The sequence below is a fragment of the Stenella coeruleoalba genome (assembly GCF_951394435.1).
Source record: "Stenella coeruleoalba genome assembly, chromosome: 14".
In the NCBI taxonomy this organism is placed as follows: domain Eukaryota; kingdom Metazoa; phylum Chordata; class Mammalia; order Artiodactyla; family Delphinidae; genus Stenella; species Stenella coeruleoalba.
Genome location: NC_137160.1, coordinates 25,866,438 through 25,892,078, shown reverse-complemented (window position 1 = coordinate 25,892,078; position 25,641 = coordinate 25,866,438). Strand labels below are relative to the sequence as shown.

The following is a 25,641-nucleotide window of genomic DNA, read 5'->3' as shown; positions in this document are numbered from 1 at the left end:
GCTAATTCCGGTCATATGATAATGACCAGGGGCAACCGCAAGAACCTAGAGTAGACAGAAAATACACTGCTTTGGTTTTAACTCACCTTCATGGCGTATGTTAGAAGAGGCTTCTACTTAATGCTCCGTGGACTGAAAACACTTGAACCAAATATATCCCAGCATGGGATGTCCTCAGCTTCCCCACATTTCCCACTCTTCACTGGCAAACAAGTACAACAGTGAGACAGCACAAAGCGTGGGCACGGTGGATTGATTGCTGTTAGGGCCCCAATTCTTCACCCTCCTGGTACCCTCCTCCTTTGCCATTTCACTGTGTGGTGCCTTTCCACTCTGAGCTTTGCTTGGGGCTTGCTTCTGGGGAATGCCGATCAGTCAGTAGGGAGGGTGCAGACTTGAAAGGGGCTCCTGGGACTGGGCTCGGTTGCTGTTCCCTCCTGCCACCTCATGGAAACATGCCTGGGGTAGCTGCAGGAGGATGAGACACAGAAAAGGGCTGAGTCAAGGCCACCTCCCACTTTCCCCAGCGAGCCAGGCAAAACTAGAACTACCCAGAGACGCCCCATCTAAATCACTGACCTAACTCGTAAACTAAATGAATGTTTGCAATTGCACGCCACTGGGCTTTTATGGTTGCTATGCATTACTTCTGTGGCAACGGTTAACTGCTCCCATAGGTTTTCATTTACTTGACATCTCTCAGTGTGGTATCTCTTGCCGCTTTTCTGAGGCAGGTTTGGTAGCAAAGACCTTCTTTGCTGCCACCACCTCCTGACACTCCCTCGACTGTGGATTCAGTCCTCCAGCGCTGAGCTTCTACTCTGTGTAAAGTGTTCTCATTTAATCCTCATAACCACCCTGAAAAGCAACTTCCTCATTTTGGGGAATTGGAGGAAACGAGGAACTTGAAGCAGCAGACTGTTGAAATTATCTATCTGATGTCACCATAAATTGGCAGAATCAGGGCCCAAACGGAAGACCTCTGATTCTGAGTTCAGCTGTATTTTCCATTACATCAGAAATGATAACCAAGGCTTAAAACTAGCAGAATGTGATTCTGTCCAAAGTCATTAAAGACAGAAAAAGTTTGTTTTAAAAAGGCAACTGAGTTTTATTCCATTATCCAAGATAACTGAAGTAGTTGACCATTACAGGGCTCTTTTCTTCAAGCATCCCGCCCTTAGCATTTTTGTTGCTTAAATGTCCTTTAAGACATTGCTATTCCCAGTTGAGAAACAGCCAACCAGGAGACTAAATTATATAAATCTTCCATTTCTCAGTTTTATCTAAGATTTTATGTTCAATACCCCTTTTCAGCCAATCACTAATTATGTAAATTGTAAATGTGAAGATTAGTTGTTCCTTGGTGGCAATACTCAATAGAATAAAAGTACACCCACAAAACTAGAAATTAAGAGAGGATACACAAAATATACACCCATGTTAAAGGTGATTTTCTGAAGGATGTAATAACAAGCCAGATTCTTAGCCATCTCTCCCTTTTGTGATTTTGGCTCTTAAAAAACAGAAACAAATCAATTAAATATTCTAAGATAAGGCAGTTTTCTAAGGGTTAATTGCAGGAGGTTATAGGGGTAGGATGGAAATGGGGGAAGCAGAACATAGAGAATTAAGTAACATTTTGCTGAATGAAAATCACACCATATGAGATGTCATATAGACACTGCTAGAAACTTTACTCCAAATTTAGTTTACCAAGTCTAGCTTGATTTTATTAACATATTTGATTTTATACTTATGTTAACTTAAGCACCTAGATACTGGAATGATAAAAGACAGGAAAACAACTGTTTAGTTAAAAAGTAGTTAAACTTTTAGAGGATAACATTTTGTCAGTGGGTGTTGCTTTAGAATTTAAAAACTGAATTTTACTTTGCATCTTACTTCCTTTATGCATGTAACTTGGAGCAGAAAATTCCCCCTTTAACAACTTCAGAGCAAAGCAAGAAACCACAGTGGTTTGCAGGCCACTAATTCTGTTACAGATGAAAGCGTTCAATTATCTCTATAAAATTCAATTCCTTAGAAAATGTGTTTATGATTGACTAAGTACGTTTTTAAAATGTGGTGATACCACATGCTATTATTCAAGATTTTGATTTAAAAGTTGGAACAAAGTAACTTGTGGTTCTTGGGTAAAACAAAGACACTAATCTGTTTTTTCAATATAAAAATATTTTCATTATAAAAAGGCAACCTAGAATACTTTTTATTCCAGATGTTAGGCTAGGCTTGTGTAAATCTTCATTTTTTCCCACTACAGCCTAAACATACTTAAAAACTGCAATCATTTAAAAGTGGGTCATCAGTTATATTAATATCTTATTTACATGGCATTTATGTTTAAAATAGTGTGATCAAATACTGCCAATAACAAGTTAAAATAGCTTAGAGATAAGATCTCTCATGGAAAAAACCTTAACAAGATCTAAAAACAGAGTTAATTCTAGCTTAAGTTCAAGATGGGTGGTCTCAATGGAATCACTGTTGGGCAGTGGTTAAGGCCTCTCTGATGATTGCTACTTCTCACCATAAAAGTCTACAAATACACAAAATTCTGCATAAAATTTCAGAGGGTTCTCTAGATTAATCATCTCCAGCTGTGAGAAGAAAGTTAAATTTCACTTAATACACACACACATATATGTACATGTTTAAACTCCCCCCGCCCCAAACCAGCAGTCCATCCTTGGCTGGGGTTATGGCTGGTGTTCTCATGTCCTCTGCCCCAGCCAGCCAGCTCAGTAGCACAATCTCTGTGTAGATTACAAGACCCAAGGTGCAGAGTTATGTATGGCTTTTACCTCCTGGCTATCTAGGTGCTATTATTAGATGTGGGCTTCACAGTAGCACCTGCCTAGCTTGTGGTTGTCAGTTTTCTGCTCACCATTCATAGCAGCTCAGTAAAGTTGTCCAGCTTTCATGCACGTTCAGATCCACAAGTTCTGTTCCAAGACCTCATTTTGACTGGCCCCAAAAGTCCTCTCCATCTATCCAAATTCAATGCATCCTTGAACACTGTGCTTAAATCGTATCTTGTCCTTCCTCGTCCTGCACCACACAGTTCAGAAACAACTTCTCCTTCCTCTGTGATCTTATCCTTCCTGAACTACTTTCTAAACTTTTTAAACAAACTTATTGCTGCACAGCATTAAAGCAGGTACAAAAAAAATTGAAGATTATAAAAACTATGGCAAATCCCTATCTCAAATAAGGTCATGTAGCTTGGACTGGAGCACAGTAACATACTCTGTTCTCATAGCTTCCTAAAGATCGTGTTGGCTTATCACAGAACTTGCTACCCATAAGTCTGATTCAATGTTCTTGCCCTCAGTTAGTGTGGTCCGCTTTAAGAATGTAATTAAGTCTATGTGCAAACTAGCATCCGATCAATTCTACAAGTATTTTCATATCTATTCATTGCAGCAGAAAACAGCTTTTATGTATGCCTTTGACTTTTTCTTTTAGATCCCTACATTTGCAAACTTTTAATTTTTAGGTTGGGCTCATCTTGTATTATTTTGATGAAAAGGATGAGTCTGTTAAAAAGAAGCTGGATAACTGCATGGTGCAAATATATTCTTGGGCAGCGGATGAACATGACCTTCACCCTAGTCCTTGGGCACACCTCACGCTGAGAACGAGGGCACTGGAGTACATCTGTGTGATATTAATAGGCATGCTTCCCACACTAGCACTTCCAATTTCTTTTGAAGCAAGTGGGAAAAAAGGATTTGCCAACTGGAGAGAAAGGCCAAACATACAAATAATACTTCTCTCCTACCCTTCAGTCCCTTGAATATGCACAATTATGGACACTGGGGTTGCTATAAAAAATCTTCCGACACAGATAACCAGTGTCACTAACACCAGGGTAACAAGCAGGAAAGTTCCCAGGGTGAAGTGACGATGGAAAAGGATCTCTTCTAGTCATCTGTCAACTGAAGTGATGTTGCAGTTCAATACTGGAAGGCTCCTTTTAGATTGTTTATAGAGTTGTATGGTGTAGCAATTTAAGTAGGATTTGTTCAAGTAGGTTTCCTACCAACACAAAATTGTTAATGAAATCAAGCTAGGCCCTGGGCTGTTCAATGCCAAGCAGCATAGTGTATTTTAGATTTTGAGGTCCCTTTTGTTGCATCCTAACGTAGGTGTCTTAAATGGTCTAATGAAAGCAGTCTGCTAATGAGAGAAGTATTGATTCATCCTAGGAACTGAGTTCCTGCGAGGCACAAAGAAAGTCTGGTTGATCTAAAAAGTTTGTTTTTCAATTATTTCATGATGATGTTAATTATGAGTACACCTTATGTATTATTTTTCAATGAAATCTTTAAAAGAATACCATTTGCTGTTTCTGCTAAGAGTACATTTTGAAGGTAAATGTGAATTTCACTTTCTAGTCCATTTACAGCACAGATCATGTGTATTAGATCATTATTTGGTACAGGCAAGCTCTGAAGTAAACTAAAATGCCTAACCTACTAGCACTATGAGGTGCGTTTTGTGTGTGTATACTAAGCAGTGCGTTATCTGTCTGCCAGGGGAGTGGGATAATCTTTTTATATAACACCAAACTTAAAAAATAAAAAGATGCACTCAATAGCATAATTGCATTATGTGAAAATACACACAACAAATTTTGTTTGTTTCTGTACAATTTAGAGTGTGGTCAGCAAAATATAATCCCCTCTAAAAAAAGATCAGTTTAAGTCAAAATCAATGAAAACGATTAAAAATTAGTCCCATAATAACATGGTAAACAACTCAAATCGCTTCTTTTTAATGCTAGGAAAAATGTTCACCTTTCAATGGTGACAGTACTATTAACACAGGTAGAGAGCCAACAAGGTAAAAAGTGAAAGCACATACACAGACACACACAAATATATATAAAATTTGACCAGAAATCACAGGACATTTAAGCAACGTTTTCTTAACTTTGTTTTTTTTTTTTGTACTTTAAATAGACTAAAATATTTGGTGTGGGTGGTGGGAAGGAAATCAGTATTTCACAATTTTAACTTGAAAACCAGCTGAAATAAAGCCTCAGCTCACTGTTTAATTAAAAAAAAAAGGAAACACATCATATTTTGACAATCATAGGATTAAAGCTTACAAACAACACATCTACCATCTACATCACAGTGCACAGAGGATGCAGTCTGAGGACTACCACAGGGAAACAATAACAGACTCTGCATCCATCATATTGCATTACAAAATTAATGCCGTCTTAGAAAAATCTCACCTCCCGTGGTCGGTGTTGCAGCTGGTAAGCACCTGAGGGGTAGGAGGCTATCAGAACTTAGGGTGCTGCTCAGTCTGGATCAGGACACCCAATTCCTTCACCTGCCATTGGCTGATGCATTTAATAATCTCAATACAACATTCACTGAGAATAAACATAATAATGCCACATTCTGGCTTCTTGAGCAGGATAGTCTGGGGAATGTAGTAGAGGATAGAGCATCAAAGGCCATATTTTCCCTCAAGAGAGAAGAAATCCACAGCATTACTCAGTTTTCCTTTACTGTGAAAATTTAAATTTAACCCCATAAAGACATGATCTGTACTTACATATACACACAGGTTCTGAAGAACTTTGCTATCTAGTTGCCTCTTCTGTTTCATTAAACCACCAGTTATCTTCCCTGGATTACTGTGTTAGTCTCACTACCACGTTGGTGCCATTAGCTATTATTGGTATAAATCTCACATTCCATACACAATAGTAAGTGACTGGAGGACACATATGCTATAGGGCAGCTGAATTTAACCGCAACTATTACAATGTTTAAGGTGAGGGTAAGTCACAAGAACACTTAAGGCTATCAGCTCCTCCTTGGTGTGCCTGGGGACTTCCTGGGTTTAGCACTCAAAAGTCCTGCATCCAGGGGACTGCCTCAGTCCCAGGCACACCAGGGCAGTTGGTCACCCTAAGAACACTACTCACTCCTCCCTTATTATCGCTAGAGAAAGGGTAAGAATTTTCAAGAGTAAATAGGGCTACTTACGAGGGAACTGGCTTAAAAATATTTTTAGGACATTTGCTAATCATTAGTTCCTAGAAATATCTTATTTAACAGTGTCAATTTTAAGAATAGTTGGTAGAACGTAAGCAAATTGTTGAGCAGTGTATAAAAGTTCATCCTTGAAACCTGTTTTCCCACAAATCCTCTATACGTTCTTCTGGTTTTGTCCAGTTATATAGCATTTTAGCGTATCTTTTTGAGATTTTGAGAGCTAAATGAATAATAGTTTTATATTTTTTCATATTATTTTCTTTTTAGGTGAAAACACGCTTTGCCAACTATTTCCTACATTCTTGTTTCATATATTAACATGAAGACTGCCAACTGGGGCTATTTCCCTCAGATTACAAAGGCCCAGAATTATGTTACTTTTAACTGTGCTCTACCAGAAGGTCTGGCCTTGGGAAAAGATGGCTAAAAAAAAAAAAAAATTCTCAGATATGAATGTTTTTATTTTGCCTACAAAATGCTGTGATCTAGCTCAACAACCACACAACTGCTTTCATCTTAATCTTTATAGTTTTTCTTGTTTTGCTGTCTTGTATAGAAATGGTTACTGTCACAGTTTCACTATCACTAATAAAAAGATATAAATGTTTATGCCTTAAAGGCCAGGGTCAAAACAGCAAAAATGAAGCCTGAGGTAAAGTTGGTCTGAGAAATGACCATTTTGGGTTCTACATTTTGCCAAAAAATAGGGTGTTTTTTAAAAATGTAAAAGCCATGCATGTTACCTACTTGCTATGTATGTGATAATTCTTTCTCCTGATTAAAATTAATGTGTGTATATTAGTTACATAAAACCGACAAATGACTACATTCTTAATGCAGGTACGTACATTCATCAGAAAAGGACCCTAATCGTTTTCACCAACATTTTTTTTTGCTGTTTGAACAATCCAAGAACATGAATAAAGAGAGTGACAAACAAGTATTTTCTTAGGAACTTACTGAGAAAGGAAAATCTCTTTGGAAGAAAAAGACTTTAGTAAGACTTCCATTCCTATGGACAAATGCTGAGAACTAACTTTGTCACAGCACTGTAATCGGTAGGACTGACAGAACCAGAAATATGGCAAGTCACCTAGTGACTAACGCTGCAAAACCGCCAAAAGCTTTAAAGCCACAGGGAGAAAGAAGAGTCAAGTGTGAAATGAAAACTCTGTAATAGTGAAGCACTTTTAAAATTCTAAACCCTCACTTTTGTCCTTAAATCAATATATTACGGATTTCATGGTTCAATAAATTAGCATCTTTAATTAGAAAGAGAAAGTAAATCCCTACCCCTCACCCAAAAGAGCAAACTGGAAATTCTATAGAAAGTAAGAGCTTTTTTTTTTTTTTTTAAAAGAGGGTAGAAGAATATAATTTGGGGGGAAATTTGGTTGGAGAAACATCTAAAAGTCCTTTGTGTGGAGTCAATGAATCCTCACTTCACTCCTAACATCAGTGGTACTATTCTTTCAAAGGGCCCTTACATCTCAATCAATGGTGAAATTTTGGGTCTATTATGGATCTCATGGCAGCAAGCCAATTGACACTGACGTTAACTCAGGCTAATACACTCTGGTCAGATCCTCTGTGAATCAGAAATGGCCCAAAGAACTTTGGAAAATCCATTTCTGTTGAGCACAGCTAAGAAAGTCATCTTGAGGCTACCCTTCAATACAGGAAAACTTGACTTGGTAGTGGTGCTTCCCAGGGTATCTTAAGCAGCAGTCTTATGCCGGGGGAAAGAGCAGGTGTGGCGGACACACAACCTAACATTATTTTTTTTTTTAAAAAAAAAAGGTAACCTTAAGCAAGTACCTTCCAGAGACCACTCAGAGCTTTTCTTTTTTGATGTTCCAGTTATGATTCTTAATTGTCAAGCTGCCTAAAAATGGCATATTAACTGAACTGCCAAATTAGGACCCTGGCAGAATAAAAAATTTACCCTGATGGTCTGTCCATGAAAGGAAAATGTCTGCAAGAAACTTAAGAATTTTTTTACTGATATGAGATTTAAACAATAGAATCATTGAACACTGTTAAAATGTATGCAAATGACCCCTACTGTTAAGATTTTTCTGTGAGTGTATATATAAATCCATACATACACATTATATAATTTATTTCCTACTAAAAAGATTTAAGGCAGTTACGCTATATATAAAGTCAGCTATAATATCCAAGATAAAACAGTTCCTACTCAAGAAATTATATGAACACATTAGGCAAGTTCTCATCATAAAAGCTATCATGAGGCTATCTATATCTAGTATAGCTCACATTTCCTGGTTGAGGTTTCAAACATAGGAATTCCACTCCAAGAGATAATTTGTCCCTCAATCCCCACACACAAAAGGTAGTCTTGAACAGACAAAATATTTATGAAAACTTGAAAAGGAAGATATAAAAGGAATTCAATAGGACTCTGACAACCCCTAGACACCACACACTATCATTATTACTCTTGATTGTACTAAATACAACAACCCAATATGCCCCAAGGTGGAAACAGGGCTAGTATTATGAGGAAATCATTGGCTGCAACTACCGGAAAAGTTGATAATCCTGAACATAATTTACAACAGAATCTGACGATGTACGCTATCATCACAAAAACATTTAACTGGAGAGAATTTCTGAGCCATTTGTAAGATTTAAGTGACTGACCAATCTCAACAATGTCAACCTTCGTGGTGAAGAAATTAGGACCCTGGGATTGAACAGCACCATCCTTTTTGGTCTTTAGTAAAGTTCAAAGGAGAGAAACATTCCGATGTATGCAGATACAACACGGTTGGCAAGGAAGAGGGCAACTGGCAAAACCACTAGGGATACATGTTGTCAAGAGAAGGGAAGGAAGAATAAAATTCAGTTGATGAATATAAAGGACTTAGCAAAATAAAGTTCACAAAGGAAAGAAGATGGGCAATAATGTGTTACGTCTAAACCTCAATGTGTTGCACCAGAGTAAGAGACAAGATCACGGGTTGCTTACGTCCACAGTCTACTTAGTTATCTAAAGAGATACCGGGGAATGGTGGAGGGGTGGCAAACTGTGAAGCTGGAATGTTTAGCTATGAAAGTAAAGACTGTACATAAAGACAGATGCTAAGTACAGTGAGGATTGTCTTGCGTTACATTACTTCCCACCATCAACCAGACCAGGAGGGCACTGATTATTGAGTAAATGCTCAAAGTATTTAGTTATTTAAAAAAAAGAAAGATGTTAAAGGTATATTTGGACAATTTTTGGAAGAGGTAGAGAAACCAACTGGGTATATATACTCTTTTATTTGATTTCAACTAGCAAGAGACTAGACTGATTGTTTTTCAAGTTCAAAATCTTAGTCTTGATGAAACTGACAATAAAGGCACAAATAAAGTGAAATTATCAATAAAATAATTTTAACAAAGGAGAATATCTGGCAATGTTTAAAGGACAGATGAACCAAGCAAAACTAGATATGATGTGAGGTTTAAAAAAACCCCAGATATTAACAATTTGCAAATATATACTTAGAATACAGAATAAGAGTAAGAATACAGAGTAAGAATATATAGCTTTCAAGAAAAATTAGGCAGATTTTCTTCTGGCAAAGTGACAGGTCCTGAGAGAGAAAGTAACCCCACACGACTAAGATGGCTTGAGAGTCAGTACCAAATCCCAGTTATCTTTTTATTACTCAACATCTATCACACTGGGTAGGTAAAGCACAGGCATCAATAAGTGTTTATTGAACGAATGTATATCATAATGTACAACTAGCACACTAACTGGTATAGTTCAAATCTAGTCAGGAAAGTCAAACTTTTTTTTAAGCAGTAAAACTTTTTTAAGAAAGAAATCATTCTATTGGAGTTCCTACGTGGAACTCCAACACAGAATAAAAATGAAGCTGCCACTGGCCAGGCCAAAGTCAGTGGGAATGTCACCAGCCTCCAATTCCCTAAACCAGCCCTAAGGTGTATGTAATCCACTGTGAAAACCACCATTCATCTTAGAAATGTGACAGAAAGCATGATCATTCAGTTCTCATGTTGTTAAACTGAGGAAATTACCAGCACTGTGTGGAAGAAATTCTAAATGATGTTGCTAATCTAAATAAAGACAAAATTCTACAGAGAGATCTTATCACTTAGAAGAATGAAAACAAACCCTATAAAGGGAAAAAACAATTGGCAAAAATTAGGCCACAGTGGCCAAAACAGAATGCAAAACCAGCATCGCATTAAAAAGCAAGGAAGACCACTGAACACACTCATACAAATGTAACCACCACCACCACAAAGTCAACTGCTTGACAGGTCTAACCGCTGAATACATGGGCGCTTCCAAAGAGGTGAGTCCCAGTTTCATACTGTACAGAAGAATGCCACCAGAACTGTAGAGATGTGACCCACTACTGAAATGCTACAGGTGGCACTGCTCTGCTTAACATATCAATGCAAGAGCAACTGCCAGGATGTTCTATCACTTTCAACCAGACAAAGAACAGTGTTCCCTAACATCACTACAGGTCCTCTAGTAAGCAAACACTTCCAAAGGGCAGAGCCTCCACATTTCCAACAGGTCTGACTGTGGTAATACCTGGGACATTTACTCTATCCACAGGATGGGCTGCAGAAGTAATCATTTCGGACAGCAGGACATCTGGAAGCAAGCAGCCAGTCACTACAATGGTGAAAATCTGCCCAAGGCAGAACTGAAGAAAGGGTTGTTCAATTAAATGGTATTGACCTGGTGTAAACTTTTTACAGGAAGGATTTGAGGAAGAGGAAATATTAGTGAGAATGACACATGAAGCAATCTATCACAAAGTAAGGCCACCTTCAACTATTATAAACTGTAGAACCAATCTGATCCTCAAGTTTGGACCTGTGTAGAGGTTTTTGTATAAAGCACAAACACCTAGTAAATTATGAGTTTCCTTTAAAATAAGCCTTTGCATTTGATGCCATTTTCTTTGCCAAGAATGCCTATTTTTCTCTCCACAAGGCTTGCTCCTTTCTCACCGAAGTGTTAGCTCAAGCATCACTACCTTTCAGAAGCATTCCCCCTGCTATGCTTTATCACAGTACCCTGTTTTATCTCCTTCATAGACAAATAAGCTAATTAAGCATTATAGAAACTGCTGTCTCAGCAAAGGCAAGGGCCTTATCTGTCTTGTTCACCTTTACCCAAAGGCTAAGAAAGTTCCTGGCACACATAACAGGTGAACAATAAATATTTGTTGAATGAATAAAAAATTACTATACCAAGTTTACATAAACACATACATGCATACACAAATATAGAAAAATGGGGAATATCTAATAGAAAACAACCAATGCTGAAAGTATTGAAAATAACACCTGTAGATAAAGGTGAATATGGTTTCAAAAAACAAGTACCAAAGATAATCTGTCTTTAAAAATATGAAAACTTACTAGAAGGGGACCAGGAGTGGTTACTTTCCATTTCTACTGAGATGCAAACAAGAAATGTTTAAACTGCAACGAGTTAACAATAAACATAAGGATTATCTGCTGCAGGGTGGATTCCAACAGAGTTTCCGACATCTCCTGTCACTGTAGAGCAAAATGCATGGTTGGTTCTAACAGTCACCACATATTCAGGATTAGTTAAGAACAGCTCAGAGTGTAGGTAATTATAAGCTAAAAAACTTGCTAAACTGCTTCTCCCCCAAATTTTAAAATTCAGAATTCATAATTATGTAAAATAACATAGATTGTATAAATTTAATACAACATACCTTAAAAACAGATGGCCTTTACCTGCTGATCATACCTCAGCATTACTTTTCTAGGTATTCTGCTGAAGCAATTACATTTACAAAAGGTCCATTCCATAATACAATCTGGTAACTAAATCAAATGAAACTCAACTCAAAGAGCACTAGGTTTGCTACTGAAATATTTTAAAATACCTTTTTAAAGAGTGTTTATCTCTATAGATTGAATTTTTAAAAAGGATAAATATATTGAAATAATTGTAGCATATCCCTGAAAATAATTATACTGCCACCTGTGCATTTTTTATGAGGTGTAAAGATAAATCAAAAGACTGCTAGGTTACACAAGTCTATTATCATCTGCTGAAACCGAAATCTGGTGTAAGACAAAGGGACTTACTCCATATGATTTGTTACCATACCCCAGAATTAACTGGTGCTGGCGGTATCAGTGCAACCATTATTGGTGATGGATGTCACGCTACACTGTTTTGGTATCAGGACAAAAGTGGAAATGGAGGAGAGGTCTGGAAAAATTTCCGTAAGGTTTTAGCAATAAGTAAACAAACACAAAAAGAATGAATATTTAAGACCCACTGAACACATTAAGGTCAAGGATTTCAAAAGTTAATCCACTTTTCTTCCCCCAAGAGTTTATTTTTGGTAAAAGGCAGAAAAATTAGTTTTTCTACAAGGGAAATCTGCTTCTAAATGATAATTTGAAAATCTTGATATATATTATATATTAAAAAAGACACACAAAAATAACGAAGAAGTGGGAATAACAGATTAGGTACTGTAACTTTATAAAGGCTTGCCTAAATCAAGAAGCAGCACACACACACCTAATTTATGCAAACTAAAAATGTATATAAACAGCACAATACTGTGATACTGGATCATGATACATTACCTGTACACATAACTACTACTGTTATTAATAAACCTTTGGGACACTCAGTTTTATGCCCAACAAGACATCAGTAAGTCTTTAAAATCTTCTCTTCCTCCTTTATGGGAGGGTATTTCTAGACACTAATTTTCCCATCTAATATTCAAACATAGGAAACCGATTCCACAAGGTGCTTTAATTGATGAGACCTCAAGTGCTGTTTTCTCTTGAATTTTTGGATAGTAAACAGTCCACGGGGACCACACACAAATACTATGACAGAAGAGTTGGTACATTAAGTCTTTTGATGGGACTTGACTGGTGACAAAGCTTTATGACATGCTTGAGCAACGCACTGAAGGGGATCCCATCTGAGTTAATACTTTGTCCAACCACTGTAGAGGTCCATTCAGATGAAGTTCAATCCAGCAAGGAGTGCTTGTTACTGTCTGCCTTCTGTTAAAAGAATGCAAGAAAATAATTATGAAATTAAAAGAATAACATGGCTATGGAAGAATTTAGATAAATCAAAAGGTTGTATCAATATATACTAAAACCTAGATTCTTTTCTGACAGAGTATCAAGTTTGCATATCTACTATTTTAAAAACTGTTTAATCCTCAAAGTACTTATGTGACTTTTTTTCTTTTAAAGAGAAAAAAAACACTGTTTTCCCCTCAAATTAAAATTAGTAGAGTAACCTTATATTTACCGTCCAAAATGGGACACCTTTAAGAGAGAATGTAGTCACTATAAATAATCACTGCCAGGGCAAGAGACGTAAACCAGCACTGTCCCAAGCAAACCAGAATATATAAAGTCACCCTACTTGTTAATCATCCACAGCATAGAAGATACTCAAATAGCAAATGAAGTCCAAATGGAACAGGATTCAAATTTAAAGTATAGCAAAACAAAAGAGAATTCTGACCCAAGCTTATCACAGAACGTTAAGAGTTGGGGTTCAACTTTCCCTGACAAAGCCAACAACCAACATCCCTTTTAGCAAAATCATGCAGGCTTTTACTAAGAAGCACCTTTAGTACTTCAAACAAAATGAGCTACCCTCTGGGAATCGCAAATTGTTCAATGACATCCTGTCACTTCCACATACTGATTTTAGTTCTTATTTATTATATACAATAAGTCAGTAAGTCTGCTTGCTTCTTCGACATGACAGCCCTTCAAACATGAGAAAAGGCCATTATCAACTCTTCACCTCCATGTGACACATGCTCAATATGATTTAAAACTGTATTTCAAAGGATGTGGTTTTCTGTAGCAGATGGTGTCAGTGCCCCACTATACTCTTCAGATTTTCAGTGTTCTAGTCTAGCCAATTTCCAATTGTAGGCATCTGCATTTCTGTGCCTGAGAACTTCTCTGCTCCGTCCACATATATAGCAGATCAGAAGTGCCAGGAAATTAACATCCCCAGGAATAGACCTCAAGCAATGACACAGGAATTGGCATTTAAAGGTCCAGTTTCCCTTCCCTCTGGGTGGGATAATTCTGTGTGTTCTTTACTGTTTTCCAAAGTTTTCCTAAGGGAACAGCTCTAGTGACCCACCCACTAGAGTAGATGGGTTAAGAATGGTACTGGCTGCCTTTCCTCCCTACCTCTCTTCCCTACTTCCTCCTTCCTGACCAGTGCTCCCTCCATTTCCTGAATAAACTTCTTGCATGCAAACCCTTGTCTCAGGGTCTGAGACACACATTATGTGTCCCCCAACTGTTTATTCGTTTCAGTACTAATTCACTTAACTGAGACATATTTCTCAATTAACTATGAATTCTTTACACATCTATGTTTCCTGCTTACTACATGTCCTGATTTTTACGCTAAGCAATCAAGCTGGCAGTAAAGAAACTAAAAGATAGTTTTAGAAATCCAACCATTAGGTCTATCTCCTCCGCACCAGTGTCATTAAGGATAAAAGGTTCCACAGTTCACAGATATATAGGTATTTGATTTATTTTGATCTGTAAATGTTAAAGGAAACTACTTTATTATCCAAAGTACATGTACCTGACTCCATTATCCATGAAAACATACTGTATATTACTGCTTCTCATATAGATTTTAAATTAGCTCTGGGTTAAAGAACAGCAGAGTCCACAGTGAATGAAGGGCAGTATCTCTCTCTACCAATCAAAACTGGTCTTAACAGGAGACCCACAGATATACATGGAATTCTCCCTGACCTATGCAATTCATATCTAATTCCACTGAATTTCTACCATGTTCTTCAACATTATGATCTTTTGAAGAGAAAAAAAAAATGTCTGACCTAATAAACTGGTATCAGATGGTACTATCTGAATCTAATTTTAATATCAACTATCAATCTAATTTAATATCAATAAAATCTAATTTTATTAACAATTTGATAATTTTTTATCAAAGGGAAAAAAAACCTCAGCATTCTTTAAAGTTATCACATCTCAAAGGGGAAATGATTAAAACAAAAGAGAGCTACAGCAAAGTCAAAAAGTGAATTCTTCTACTAACATAACTTGGACAAAATAGTGACAAGTCTTCATTCTAGAATATACATACATAACACATATATTTATAAAAGTATTCAAACCAGTAGATCTCAAATCTCACCATCACAAAAGTCATACACCTCACAAAACTTAATACAGGGAATCAAGTTCAAATGAAATGAAATAAATTCTGAAGAAGGGCCCAAACTGCTGAATGAAACAGGAGTACTATTACCATTCTATATGAATATCTTCTTAAGCAGACATTCAGACAGTAAGCAATGTGAACTGAAGAAAGACTAAGTATTTCACTTATACTTTCATTCTTTAATATGCTGATGAAGTATTCCCTGTCTTTGCTGTGGAATCCAATCAACTGTTTAATTTATCAATAGCGTAATCTATCTTACCCCTTGATGACAGATTAGCTTTGGTAAAACTCAATTACATAACTGCTACTTACTATCCTTAGAGAAGAGGTTAAGAGTCAAGCAGAGCTTTCCTCAAGTCCCGTCCCTACCACTTAGAATGTGTCCTTGGGCAAACTATCAAATCTTTTCTAAGCCTATTTCCAAATAAATATTAGTCTGGACCATTTTTTACCTTAGAAAGATTGCAACCTTATAAAGAAAGGATAAAGACAGCAACAGTAATTCTTAGCCATGTTGAAAGGCGTGAGACACTGCACCTAAAACACAGCACAGTGCCTGGCACCTAACAAGTACTCCCTTCTATTACTGAATGAAGTTCCACCTTTTAACCTTATACTGAAGTTGTCTCAACTTATTTGTCCAGCCTTATTCTTCTTTACTTTCTATACTCCAGTCAAACTGAACTGTACTCTACTGCCAGGATCATCACTTCCCACCCCACAAACCTGTGACTACCGAAATCCTAGGCATCTTTCAGAACCCAGACCCTGTGTCATCACTACCTCCCCCAGCCCCAGCGAAACATCTCTCCTTCCATGAACTGACATAACCCTTCCAATATGCCATTTATGGTATTTAACACTCTGCATTCTATTACAGTACCCGTCCATACACGTTTTAATTCTTTGTTCCATAATGCCAGCACAGGAATTTGCAACAGTTTTGAATCCAGAGGCCTCCAATTTTCTTTTGTTATTTTACATAAAGATCTGCTGACTCTATAAACCTCAAGGAAAATAAATACACATGAACTTCAGAAGATACAAAGAATGAAAGAAAAAAGAATTACGTTGTGGAAATTTAAGAACCGAATATGTATTTCATACCGGTATTCTGCTCCCCACCCTTTCACAAAACTCATTCTTATGGTGCACATTCTAGTTAGCTGATACACGGCTTCAAAACCCTGATTAACAGACTGAGCCAGAAGAGCAGCAAATTCCTGGTTGTTGAAGATCTTCAGGTTACAGCCTACGATTGAGAAAAAGATTTAAAAATTATGTAAAAAGAATATTACTATTAGAAAATCATTTTAAAAGGGCTACAGATTTTAGAATATGAGCATGCAAATCATCTCCTGATTCCTAAAAGTAATAGCAAAGAAAAACTCAGCAAGTTGATACAATAGGTTTATTTACATTGTTGTATCCATACCTGGTGGAATTTTACACACTGTTGCAGGGTGCCAGCCGTATCTCTGATTACAATTGGGGCTCTGCACAAAGATTGCACTATCACTTAGGCACTCAGCAAAAACTTCTCCACCTATGTAATATAAGCGCACTCCTCTTCCTAAAACAAAATATATATGGAATCAGTTTTACAACATTTACTATTTCAGCATGACTTTCAAAGAGTCTTCTCAGAGGATAGTAAAATGACATAAAGTATTTTGATGACTTTTTCCATAGCTATGCTTTTTTGAAATCTAACTTGGAAACATACCACTGTACATTTTTCCAAGTATTTTTTAAAAATGATTTGATTGATTTGTAAAGATAATACGTGCTTATCAAAAATACTTAAGCAACGCAGAAAAGTGAATGGATAGCAAAATAAAGAATTTTATACAAATTACAGTTATTTCTAAATAAATAAAAGAATTCATTTGAAGGAATTAACTAATGTCTGGATTAATATGCCTTCATTATAATAAACAGTATTTCTTTAAAGAGCCCACTATGGTTAAGAAAAAAGGTAATAAAAATTATCAAGAGATCAGAGTCATCTGCCCCTTTTATAACTATATATATTATGGGGGCAACTAGGTCCCTATTTATGTAAGCAGAATTAGATAAGAAAAAATTATATTGGGAGATTTTAATATACCTTTCAGAATTTGACAGATCAAATATATACATAAAATATGAGCAGATCAAATACACATAAAATATTAGCAATACAAGGATTAAAGAAAAAATTGTGAAAAGCAGAATTCTAAGATAGCACTTAAGATTCTCACCCCGGTGTATTTATCTTCTCAATTATTCAATCAAACACTAATCTACATACTGCTTAAAGGGATTTTTCAGATGTAATTAAGTTCTCAAATCAACTGACCATAAGAAACTAAGACTACCTTTGGTGGGCCTGACTTAATCAGGTGACAGCCCTTAAAAGGGACTGGGCTGGCCCTGGTGAAAGTGATTCAAAGTGTGAGCAACAGGAATTCAACACAACAGAGTCTTCACTGCTGACTGTGAAGATGGAGGGGGCCACGCAGGTGGCCTCTAGTTGCTGATAGCAGCCTCTAGCTTACAGTCTGCAGGAAATGAGGATCTCAGCGCCACAACTTCAAGGAAGTGAACTCTGCAATAATCACCTGTGAGCTTGGAAAAGGACCTCAAGCTTCAGATGAGAACACAGCCCAGCTGACCCTTTGATTTCCCTTTGTGAGACCCTGAGGAGACTCCTAACCCACAAAAACTGTGACACAGTAAATTTGTGTGGTTTTAGGCTGGTAAATGTGTGGTAATATGTTACGCAGCAAAAGAAAATTAATAAAAACCAACAAGCCAGATTTACTACATAAATATGGAACCTGGTGCCCAGTTCTCTTAATGACTACAGAATACTTATATAAAAAATAAAGTTGTTCACTTGACCATTAGGAAAACATTAAGTCCAAAAAGTAGAGATTTTTCAGGCTATAGTTTCTGATCAAAAGCACCCCAATAAACTAGAAATCAAAAGTAAAAAAAGATAATCCAATAATTATAGCACTCTAAAATTTTGTACAGAAGTAAATAAGGTAGGGTAAACCTTTTGTTAAATGTTTACGCAGAGCCCTAATTAGAACATGGAAAAATCAGAACTGTTTTACTGAAAAGAGGGCAGATATTCAGAGGCCTTCCTCACCTATAAGATACCTGAGTACCTTAGGAAGATGATATAAAATATACACATCAAGCAAGATTTGAGAAATTCCACATGGAGCCAACTAACAGACCTCTGAAGTCACTAGCACTTTACAATATCACATTGACTCTTTAGTGATCAGCATTATTTCTCACAGGAGGTGATGGTTAATTAAATGAACAGAAGCAAATTATTATCAAAAGAAGTTACTTTAAGGTGATGAGAACTATGTTAGTTATTTTTGTGGTGCTCAAACTATTTTGTACCTCATTGTCAAAAAACTACTGACGACCCAAAGAGTTGTTGTTTATGTGGATTACATCTATGCAAACTTACCATATTATGTGTGGAAACTGAGATTCAAAAAAATTAATTCATTTGAAAATCAAAATAATAAACCCACTACATATTAACATAAACAAGTTTGTGAAAAATAACTATTTTGCAAACCAAAGAAAAAATTAGTGAGAAGAGTAGCAATGTTTTATATTTTTGCAAATATCCTTAATGTCTGGCTTAAGAGAAGACAGTAGAATTCTCATCAGAGTCTACGTTTAATTCCTTGCAAAATCGTAAGCCTTGTAAGCCTCTGGAATACTTCACTGTACAGTCAAGAGAGAACAAGAGTGAAAATGGCAAACAGCATCTTAGTACCACTGTGAAAATTGTTTTTACCTCACCAACTTGCTGAAAGGGTGCCTGGGATTACCACATTTTGAGATTCTATGAATTATTTTTGAACAAATTAAATGGTCGTTCTTGTTTTAGATATCCTGCATCAGATTAACAGTGTGCAGATCTGACATATGAATTCACTGAAAGGGGGAAAAAACTAGGAGATGTAAACAAACTGAAAAAAAAACTCATGATTTCTTAAAATTACATCCCTAAAATCTGAACATGACAATTTTATGACTGGTAGAGGCTCAGCAGAGTAAAGTTATTTTAACACGTATTTATTGAAGGACTTCCCAGTATCGAGGGTGCCAAATTAACAGAAGCTCAAGATAAAAGTTCACAGACAGAAGGATCACCAGGATCTACTAAAAGCTGTGAAGCTGTGCACTTCAACATGACTGCCCTTAAGGTGGGAGAGAGAAGGCAGGCTTTTTTGCACACAATCTCTTGATGTGGTAAACCACATAATGCTCACATGATGAGTATATGGCACTGGTTTTTCACATAAGGGAAAAAAACATACCTATATGTCTTCTTGTCATTTCTACTGTAGCATTTCTGTTGACGTTAGAGAGTAAACCTAGGCAGAACCTCTCTGAATTTGATGGATCTGTGAAGCCGTCTACGGTGAGTGAGGGCTGTGATGCATGGAAGGTCTCTCCAACCCTCTGGTTTAATTCGTAATACGCTATTGAACACCAAAATGCAGGTTCTGAGTAAGTAACAGGCTGCAAATCTGGGGCAGAAAAAACAAACACATAAAAGAAATGTGTGTGAATAATTCAAGCCACCTCAAGCCAAGAATAGACTGAATATCATCACCTTTACATGTTCTATGCCAGCCTACACTGGCAACAGCCCAGGAAACAGACTTAACATCTACATCACGAACTCCAGATTCCAAAGAGCACTCCAGATTTTCAATTTCTCAAATATCCCCTATCTCATTAAGTCATTCTAATCTTCAAACAGCTTTCTTAGACTTTATGGTGGATCATTTATTCTAACAGTAGTTTTACCCTGCTTGTGCCACAGTCAATTTGCATTATAAAGTTAATTTTGGGTAGGACAGAGTAGAACAAAGCTGAAGCAAAGATTAATGAGTCAAAAGCCACAGGGGAAAAAAAGATGTCATGATAGGATACAAAATACAACATATTTTTGACATTTGTCTATTTTAACATGAGATTCTCACTGAGTTACCCTAGTTACAAAAATAGAAAACCCAAATATACACAAGAAACAGAAAGTAATAAAACATACAAAAAAAAAAAAAGAAAACATACAGTATGCAAGTGGAAACAGAATATAAATCAAAAGAATCTACATATTTCATGGGAAAATGAGGATCACATGTATTTAAGTGCTGTCATTTTGATTAAAATGCATCATAAGCAATATCATGGGAAAAAAATGACAATTTTGTAGAACAAATTCCAATGTGTAGAAACTGAAAAGAAATTGTGAAATAGTGAGGTAAAATGAAGACCAAGAATAAACTACAGACCGTATACACACATATATACATAGGTATTAGCTATCACATATATATATCATCTCCCATACTACATGTACATGTGAGTGATATATGTCTATATATATTTATACACACATCTCATATGAATAATTGCTATTATAAAATACATCAGAAACTAAATATATACATAAAAATCTAGCCATATAAGAACATTTTTCATGAATATGATTTCCATGAATAAAAAGGTTATTAACTTCTTGTATGTGCCAGGAGAAAAGAGTTTTAGTAATATTGAGGCACATTATCAGTATCATTTTTAGAAAGCACTAAGTTGAACAATCATTTGATTATTCGCTGGGATCTCTTTCTCATATATATGGAAAATAATTACCAGAAAGGACATTTAATTAAAAAGGTATAAAAACAGTAGGGGAAAAGTATTTGCAACTTACCCAAACTATGATTAACAGGGGAAAGAGTAGTAGGAGATAGTTCTGCTGGAGATCCTGAAACAAAAGATTCAATTTTAAACCAGCTGTAAAAGTATTTCCATAAGTTCTAACCAAATAAATAATAAAACTGATTGTATCTGGTTGTAATGGTCACAGATGATACACAGATAATTTACATACCAAGGATTCAAAATATACAACTGCTTAATGGAAGTTTAATTTTGGAAGCTTCAATAGATAAAAGATACAAAAAAGTCCTGGCTTCAAGCTACCCTCTTCCAAAGGCATCCAATGTTGCCAGTTCTTTGTGTACCTTTCCAGAAATATTCTTCAAACCATATAATATATTGTGTTCTGTGCCTCCTGCTTTTTATGTACAAATGGTAACACAGTTCTGAACTTTGCTTTTATATTACTTATTCTATCAGAGATGTTGATATGTTTCCCTTTTACTTATGTATCTATTTATCCATCCATCCATCCATTCATCTATTAGCTGCATAACATTACATTATGGAATATTATGATCCCATATTGATGGATATTCAGGTTATCTTCAATCTTTTGCTTTAAGAACCAAGATTCCAATAACTAATCTCGCACACTATGCACATTCTCAATTGTATCTTAAGGGTAGGCTCTAAAAGAGAAACTGCCAAATCAAAGGGTTGTCCATCTGTAATTTGATATATTTTGCCAAAATTGTCATCTATAGAGGTTGTACCAGTTTACATTCCCAGCAACAACATAAATAGGGGAGGCTCATGTGCTATTGTTGATAAGTAAGAACAAGGTCTTAACAAGTATAGTTTTAATTTGTATCTCTCTTATAAATGACACTGAGCAGTTGAATACTTGTTTATATTTTATTTCCTTCCTGTGAATAGTCTGTTCTTTTCTTTTGCTCAATTTTCTATCGTGGTGTTGATCACTTTTCTCACTGATTTACAGAAGGCTCTTTATTGTTTTAGTGATATTAGTCCTTTCATGGTATGGGATGTAAATATTTGGTCATCTGGCTTATGATTCTTCATCCCAATTTTGACTAAGCAGTATTAAAAAAAACTTTTATGTGATATAATTTACCAATCATTTTGGGGTATGTCACATTTTGATAAAACAGTGGTGATACCAGAAATTCTTGGCTTACTCTTTAAGGAACTACTTCTAGTATTTGCCCATTAAGTATGATGCTGGCTGTGAGGATGAGAGAGAGAAAATTCTTTATTTAGGAATTCTGAATCAATAATCGTATGCAATACTGGTCTGCAGATTTATGTTGCAAGCACAAATGTTACGCTGTCTCATAAAGACAAGCTAGAAGATTTAAGTCTTTTCTATGCTCTGTAACAGTTTATTTAAACTACTTAGCATTGGAATAACACATTCTTTAATATTTCAGTAGAATTCCCATGTGAAATTCTTTGCAGTTAAAAATTTTCTAGGGTTTATTCTAAGACACTTCTCTATTGCTTCTATGAAGGTTGACTGTTCAGGCAGCTCTATTTCCTGGAGTCAGTTTCAGTAAATTATATTTATTAGAAAAGTATTCATTTCTTCCAGTTTTAGGTAAACTTGCTAAAATCTAATCAAGAAAATAAGGGAGGAGGGGGCACAAACACATAAAATAAGAAAAAGAAGGAAGAACCACAGACACAAGAAAAACAGTGACTGAGATTACTTCACTCAATTTCATGCAACTAAATTTTAAAACATATTTGTTATAAACTGTTGTTAAATAATATTATAATTGTAGGAAAAATTTTGTTTTCTTATCATTATTCTCTACATATTTTGAAAATGTTACCCAAAAAAGCATGACTTACAGCCCCCAAGCTTTAAAAATATAGCAATGGCATAGATGTAGAATAAGGTCAGATGCCCCCTGTGGACCTCTCCCCTCTCCACACTATAACCATGACCTAAAATACCAGGCAACACAGGTGAAACAGCAATTTCCACATAAACAAATGAATCAAAAATAAAGAACAGGTGATAATGATTTTTGAGAAGACAGAACAGCCTTCCATAACAAAGTTCTTATGTTCTTTTTTTATTCTTCAGTTTGAAAAATCTGTTGGCAAGTCACAACAGGTACAGCTATGAAAGGTCAAAATATATTTAGAACAATGAACTAAAACTCACTGCTGTTTCCTGAAGCTGAGATAAAATAAACAAAGCCACTATTAGAAATGGAGGAAACTGCCCAATTTTTCATCTTTTAACTGTTTACTCCCTCTATTAAATACTTATAAGAAGTGACTAGTAGAGTCACAGTTCATTAATTTAGACTAAGAGGAGTCCAGTCAGATGTGATAAAAGTTAGAACTATATATTATGAAAAGGAAAGTCGATTAAAATCATATATAAAATTTTTAGAAGTTAAATTAAGCTAAAAATTTATTAGCTAACAGAAGTTTTTAGAAACTTTTTTCTTAAACAGAGCCAGGTTAAATGATGATTAACCTATTAGTTATTCATATATACATGCTTCTACTGAAGTCTGGAACTTCCAGTTATGAGAAGTAATGATCTCACTATTTAAAGCTAGTTTCTATTACTTGCAGCTAAAACATCTAGAGAAATCCTTGTGCACATAACCTTGCATACAAGTTCGCAGATATTTGTAGGATACATTTTTTCAACAAGGAAATGTTAGATCAAAAGGAATGTGAGGTTAAACTTTTATAAGTACCAAAGTACCCTCCCAAAATGTTTAGACCCACCAACAGTTTATGAGCGTTTCTTCATGCCATGTCACTACCTTCTGACATATAACAATTTGAAAGGTTTAAATGGGGCAACTCTGATATTTAAAAATTTTACTTATTTTTATTTTGTTATAAATAGTGCACTCATGTTCTTTATGTCCCTTTTCTATTAACTACTGTCTTTTTCCTCTTTATTTGTAAGTTTTAAATTTAGAAATCAGTTATTAGGCTTGTCATACATTTACAAACATTTCCCCAAGATTTTTGGTTTGTTTTGGTAGGTCTTTCAAGGTTAAAAACAAATTTTTATAACATTATTTTTTAGAGTTTTAGGTTCACAGCAAAATTGAGCATAATTTACAAGAGTTCCCATATACCCATACATGTATAACCTCGCCTGCCATCAGAGTCATGTGCCACAACGTCAATTTATTGTAACTGAGGAACCTACACAGACATCATTATCACTCGAAGCCCTTAATTTACATTAGGGTTCATCCTTGGTTCTGTACTTTCTACAAATTTTGACAAATGTATAATGACATGTATTCACTATTGTAGTTTCATACCAAATAGTTACACTTCCCTAAAAATCTTCTGTGCTTACCTGTTCATCCCTCCCTGCCCTCTAGCCCCTAGCAATCACTGATCTTGTTACTGTCTCTATAGTTGTTTGTGCCTTTTCCGGAACATCACATAGCTGGAATCATAAAGTATGTAGCCTTCTCAGATTGGCTTCTTTGACTTGTAATATGCATTTAATGTTCCATGTATTTTCATGCCTTTATTTAGCAGTTTTCATTTTAGCACTGAATAACATTCCATTGTCTGGATATGCCACAGTTTATTTATTCATTCACTTACTGAAGGACATCTTGGTCGCTTCCAAATTTTGGCAATTATGAATAAAGCCACTAAAAACATCCATGTGCAAGTTTCTGTGTGTACATAAATTTTCAACTATTTTAGGTGAATACTAAGGAGCATGACTGCTGATCATATGGGAAGAGTATGTTTAGTTTTGTAAGAGTCTGCCAATCTGTCTTCCAAAGTGGCTGTACCATTCATTTTGCATTCCCATCAGCAATGATCTTGTTGCTCCACATTCTTGGCAGAATTCAGACTTTGATCATTCTAACAGGTGTATAGTGGTAACATTTTAAATTTTATATATTCAAATTTATCAACCTTTTCTTCTATGGTTTTATATGTTGCATAGTTCTTGCTCAGATTATTTTAAAAATTCTTCAATGCCATGTCCTAGAAATTAGAGTCTCATTTTTTAATTTAAGCATTTTCTCTAAATGGAATTCATTTTGGTATGAGATAAGTTACATGCTTAGTATCTATAACTTTTTGAGAAATATTAAAATTACTTTGAATTTCTTGAGCAAAATTAACGGCAAAGAAATGTATATTTTACTTTTATAAGTTTCAGTGTGTTAACTAACCATAAGTTACTATCATTCAAATAAGAAAATAAAAATAGACTTATTCTTTCAAAAGGCATATATGGAAGAACAGGAAAGTTAAAGGCCTTAAAATCATTTAGTTTTATCTTCTTTGCATTCATATTACAGAGATAATCCCGAAGAACTAAAATTATCTACGATTTTGTTTTTATACCAAAAAAGGCTTAAACATATGCTTTAAAAGAATCTCATTTACTGAATACACAGACCAATCGCATTCACAAACCCTTCAAAAAACTGAGAATCACGATGGATTATTCCTTCAACCATATCCCTACCTAATCACCAAACAAGTCTTACCTCAGCAATATATTGCAAAGGCAGGCATTTCTCCCCATGTCATCTGAAACGAGCCAGAGGAAGTCCAGTGCAGTAGTTAAGAACAGAATTTCTAGAATCTGAG

At 35.7% G+C, this 25,641-nt stretch overlaps 1 protein-coding gene across 6 annotated transcripts in view; it reads right to left on the bottom strand.

The window, feature by feature from the left end:
- Positions 1–2,147: 2,147 nt before the first annotated feature.
- Positions 2,148–25,641, bottom strand: part of SMAD2 (SMAD family member 2) — a 107,249-nt gene continuing 83,755 nt past the window's right edge. For all 6 annotated transcript variants that reach the window (XM_079942157.1, XM_079942159.1, XM_079942156.1 and 3 more), the window contains 5 exons: positions 21,056–21,109; positions 19,650–19,862; positions 16,745–16,882; positions 16,417–16,561; positions 2,148–13,124 (listed from right to left, as the gene is read on the bottom strand). In XM_079942157.1, coding sequence (XP_079798283.1) covers positions 13,001–13,124; positions 16,417–16,561; positions 16,745–16,882; positions 19,650–19,862; positions 21,056–21,109 — 674 coding nt within the window. In that variant the 3' untranslated portion in view covers positions 2,148–13,000. The remainder of the gene's footprint in view (positions 13,125–16,416; positions 16,562–16,744; positions 16,883–19,649; positions 19,863–21,055; positions 21,110–25,641) is intronic.